General features: G+C 41.2%; 1 protein-coding gene across 1 annotated transcript; it reads left to right on the forward strand.

The window, feature by feature from the left end:
• Window positions 1-1,606: 1,606 nt before the first annotated feature.
• LOC125011404 (SLAM family member 5-like) lies at window positions 1,607-3,254 on the forward strand. Its single transcript, XM_047590614.1, has 4 exons — window positions 1,607-1,753; window positions 1,937-2,245; window positions 2,331-2,618; window positions 2,718-3,254. Exons 1-4 carry the CDS (start codon window positions 1,705-1,707, stop codon window positions 2,882-2,884), a joined length of 813 nt encoding a protein of 270 aa, XP_047446570.1. The 5' UTR covers window positions 1,607-1,704; the 3' UTR covers window positions 2,885-3,254.
• The last annotated feature ends 374 nt before the right edge of the window (window positions 3,255-3,628 follow it).

Raw genomic sequence — 3,628 nt, forward strand, 5'->3', positions numbered from 1 at the left:
AACAATCATATGTCACCATAGCAACCAAGTCAGCTGGACTCAGAAGAATATGACACAGATTCAGGATCTTTGTCCCCTACATCCTTGTGAGACTGACAGACAAAACATTTATCTAATAATAACATAAAGGTTCATGTATCTGAACCTGTTGTGGTTTTGCTCTGACACTTTTCTCATGTTTGCAGGTCTCTCTGATGGTGTCTCCATCTGTCTGGTGAAAACAGTCGTGTTCTCTGTTGGTCTGATCATCATGGTGTCTGCCGTCATCAGTGTCCTCCTCATGGAGAAGATCAGGAAACAAAAATAAACACTTCTCCACTAGCTGTGGTGTCATAACGATCGTATGAAGAAGTGTTTTGAATGAGGTTGGACGTCATTTAAGGCCTAGATACAAACTGCATGACCTGCCACTGGTAAATTGAATTCTTGTTGGCATATATATAAAAAAAATATTTTTGAGGATTTCATTTTAAGAAACTGTAAAATTAGCTCTGACCAATCCAACAGCTGAAGAGTTAGATCAGTCAACTCTGTGTTTATTCATGTGCACGGTGAATGAAACAAAGATAATCATTCAGAAGTTCTAATAAAGGTTCATCCTGACACTGGGTGTGGTAGTAAATGTGGTTTGAATATAAGCACGATAACAATGTGAAACTTTTATTTCAACCATAAGCTTTGAGATGCTGTAACTTGTGGTTCACACTGTTGCAGTGTGTGTTCAACAAAGCAAGAGGCTTTGTGATGTGACACTGGGACTGATGCTCTGCATTGACAGCAATGTCTAATTAAATGTTACTAAAGTAACATTGAAGTAAAGTTATTGAAGTAAATGTCCATGATTTTCTATGTCAAAAAAGAATCTGTTGACAGATTAAGAACCAAAAGTACAACCAGAAGGAGTTTTGTTCAGGAAGTTGGTGCAAACTGAAACTTCACTCTTCTTACTACGCACTGGAACTCACTGTTTCTGCTGCTGTCATTTATTCACACATCACCACAACAGACAACAACATTTCACATGTGTGAGGTTAGTAAAACGATACTGTATGTGTAAATGTAACTTCTTAGACTACTGTTATAAATCTTAGAACCACCAAAATGAACCTTCCTACCTCGAATTTGACTTAAAAAGGAAAACAAAATGAAACCATAAATATCAGTAACTGTGAACGTCTGAAAGAAACTTCTTACATCAGAGTCAACAGGAGATTTTTTTGTTATTTTTCGCATAGTACCCATAATTTATCCTGATATTAAATCACTCAAGATTGTCTCATGTCACAGTAACTGTATTATATTTCAGACATCAGACAACAGCTTTGATAGACGGCAATAAAAATAATCCTGATAGAAAAGTCAAAGCCTCATCTCTACTGTTATTGTTTCCAGACCAGACCAGATACCCCCACCCCACAGCAATGTGTTCTGGAGCAACAGGGGAGACCAACACAATATTAGACAGGTGGTCATAATGTTGTGCCTGGTCGGTGTATTCTCTTTAAGATAAGCATGTGCATGACAAAGGAACAAATTCACCATGTAAACAGTTGACGCAGGGAACAATGGGTTAATTTGTTCACTTTTACTTGACATCAATGTGAAACCGGAAACGGACAGCTGTGCCACGGCTGTAACCTGTGGTGCAGTTGTTAGCGCATAACACTTCACACTGTTGCGCTTTGCAAAGCAAGAGGTTCAACAATGTCTCTCTCTGTGATACTTGGACTGATGCTCTGCATTGAAGCACCAGGTAGGACAAGAACACTGTCTGAATAAATGTTTATTCATTTGATGTTCCAGTAGTTTATGAGCAACTAGTCTGAGAGGACTCATTCTTGTGCTACAGGGGATGAAATAAATCAAAACCTGAACTGTTCTGTTGTGTTTTTGTATGTTTTATTTTGTTGTATTTTGTTGTGTTCCTGCTGTACAGGGTCCAGCGCAGTGACTCATGTGTTTGTGCAGAAGGGAAAAGATGTACTTCTAGAAGTCACGGAAGCTGATGTTCTTCAGAAAGATTTAATTCTCCTATGGAGATTCAAACAAAGGGACATTTTAGTACGATTTTTTCCAGGAACTGAACCAACGGTCTCTAAACTTTACACCGGAAGGCTTGAGTTCTCTCCAAAAAAATACTCAGTGAAACTGAAGAATCTACAAGATGACGACAGTGGAGTTTATACAGCACGAGTGACAGGGAGTAAAGAACAGACAGTAACTAAATACATGGTCACAGTTCAAGGTAGGTTTCTGAACATTTCACACACTGACAGAGAACATCTGCTGTCATGTTTGTAAACCTCCTCACACCTACTTTCCTCCATCAGGTCCAGTGTCTCCAGTTGATCTGAATCCAGACTCTGTGTCCATCAGCTCAGACTCCTGTAACCTCACTGTGACCTGCAGCACTGAGGACTCACACATCAGCAGCACTTTCACATGTGACACCAAAACCTGCTCTCAGGAGGGAGGAGACCAATCAAAGGTCACCAACTCTGGTGCTTCCCTCCGTGTCCACCTGTTGAATGATACAATCATCTGTAACCATAGCAACCAAGTCAGCTGGACTCAGAAGAATATGACACAGATTCAGGATCTCTGTCCCCTACATGCTGGTGAGACTGACAGACAAAACATTTATCTTATAATAACATAAAGGTTCATGTATCTGAACCTGTTCTGGTTTTGCTCTGACACTTTTCTCATGTTTGCAGGTCTCTCTGATGGTGTCTCCATCTGTCTGGTGAAGACAGTCGTGTTCTCTGTTGGTCTGATCATCATGGTGTCTGCTGTCATCAGTGTCCACCTCATGGAGAAGATCAGGAAACAAAATAAACAGTTCTCCTCTAATCAAATGAACATAGAGCTCAATCTCTTGTAGTGAACATCTTAAAGTTGCCTGTGGATTTTTTTCTCTTACAGCCAGTGGCGTCTTTCCATCATTGAGCCACCAGAGGGCGCTGCTGTGTAGGGAGGATCACAGCAGTATGTTAGAGAGAGTCTGGTCAACTACGGAATGGACCGTCTGAGCTATCCCGCTATGCTGATAGGATCTGAGCTTGTCACTTATGTCATGGGCGCCATGTTTGCTACATCTAACCAAAATTCAAAAAACTACCCCCCAAAAATATATTTATTGGCCCATTTTTCTGAAAGCAGGCTTAACAAGCTCAGAACCAGCCTCAGAACAAGTCCAGCTCGGGCCTTTCTTGGTTGAGTTTGCATGTTCTCCCTGTGTCTGCGTGGGTTTTCTTCAGGTGCTCCGGTTTCCTCCCGCCTACAAAAGACATGCTCGTTATACTGATTGGTGACTCTAAATTGACACTAGGTGTGAGCCTCAGTGCAAATGGTTGTTTGTCTCTGTGTTAGCCCAGTGATAGACTGGAGACCTGTCCAGGGTGGACCCCACCTCTCACCCAATCACAGCTGGGATAGGCTCCAGAAACCCCCGCGTCCCTAGTGAGGATAAGAGGTAGTAGAAGATGAGATGAGATCATTTTAAGAAACTGTAAAATTAGCTCTGACCAATCCAACAGCTGAAGAGTTAGATCAGTCAACTCTGTGTTTATTCATGTGCACGGTGAATGAAACAAAGATAATCATTCAGAAGTTCTAATAAAGGTTC

This window comes from Mugil cephalus, chromosome 7 (assembly GCF_022458985.1).
Source record: "Mugil cephalus isolate CIBA_MC_2020 chromosome 7, CIBA_Mcephalus_1.1, whole genome shotgun sequence".
Taxonomy (NCBI): Eukaryota; Metazoa; Chordata; class Actinopteri; order Mugiliformes; family Mugilidae; genus Mugil; species Mugil cephalus.

Excerpts from the sequence above, each read along its gene's own strand:
- LOC125011404 (XM_047590614.1), top strand. The coding sequence starts at position 1,705 with ATGTCTCTCTCTGTGATACTTGGACTGATGCTCTGCATTGAAGCACCA. Across the intron at positions 1,754-1,936 it reads GCTCTGCATTGAAGCACCAG|GGTCCAGCGCAGTGACTCAT; the intron begins GTAGGACAAGAA and ends CCTGCTGTACAG. Across the intron at positions 2,246-2,330 it reads ATACATGGTCACAGTTCAAG|GTCCAGTGTCTCCAGTTGAT; the intron begins GTAGGTTTCTGA and ends TTCCTCCATCAG.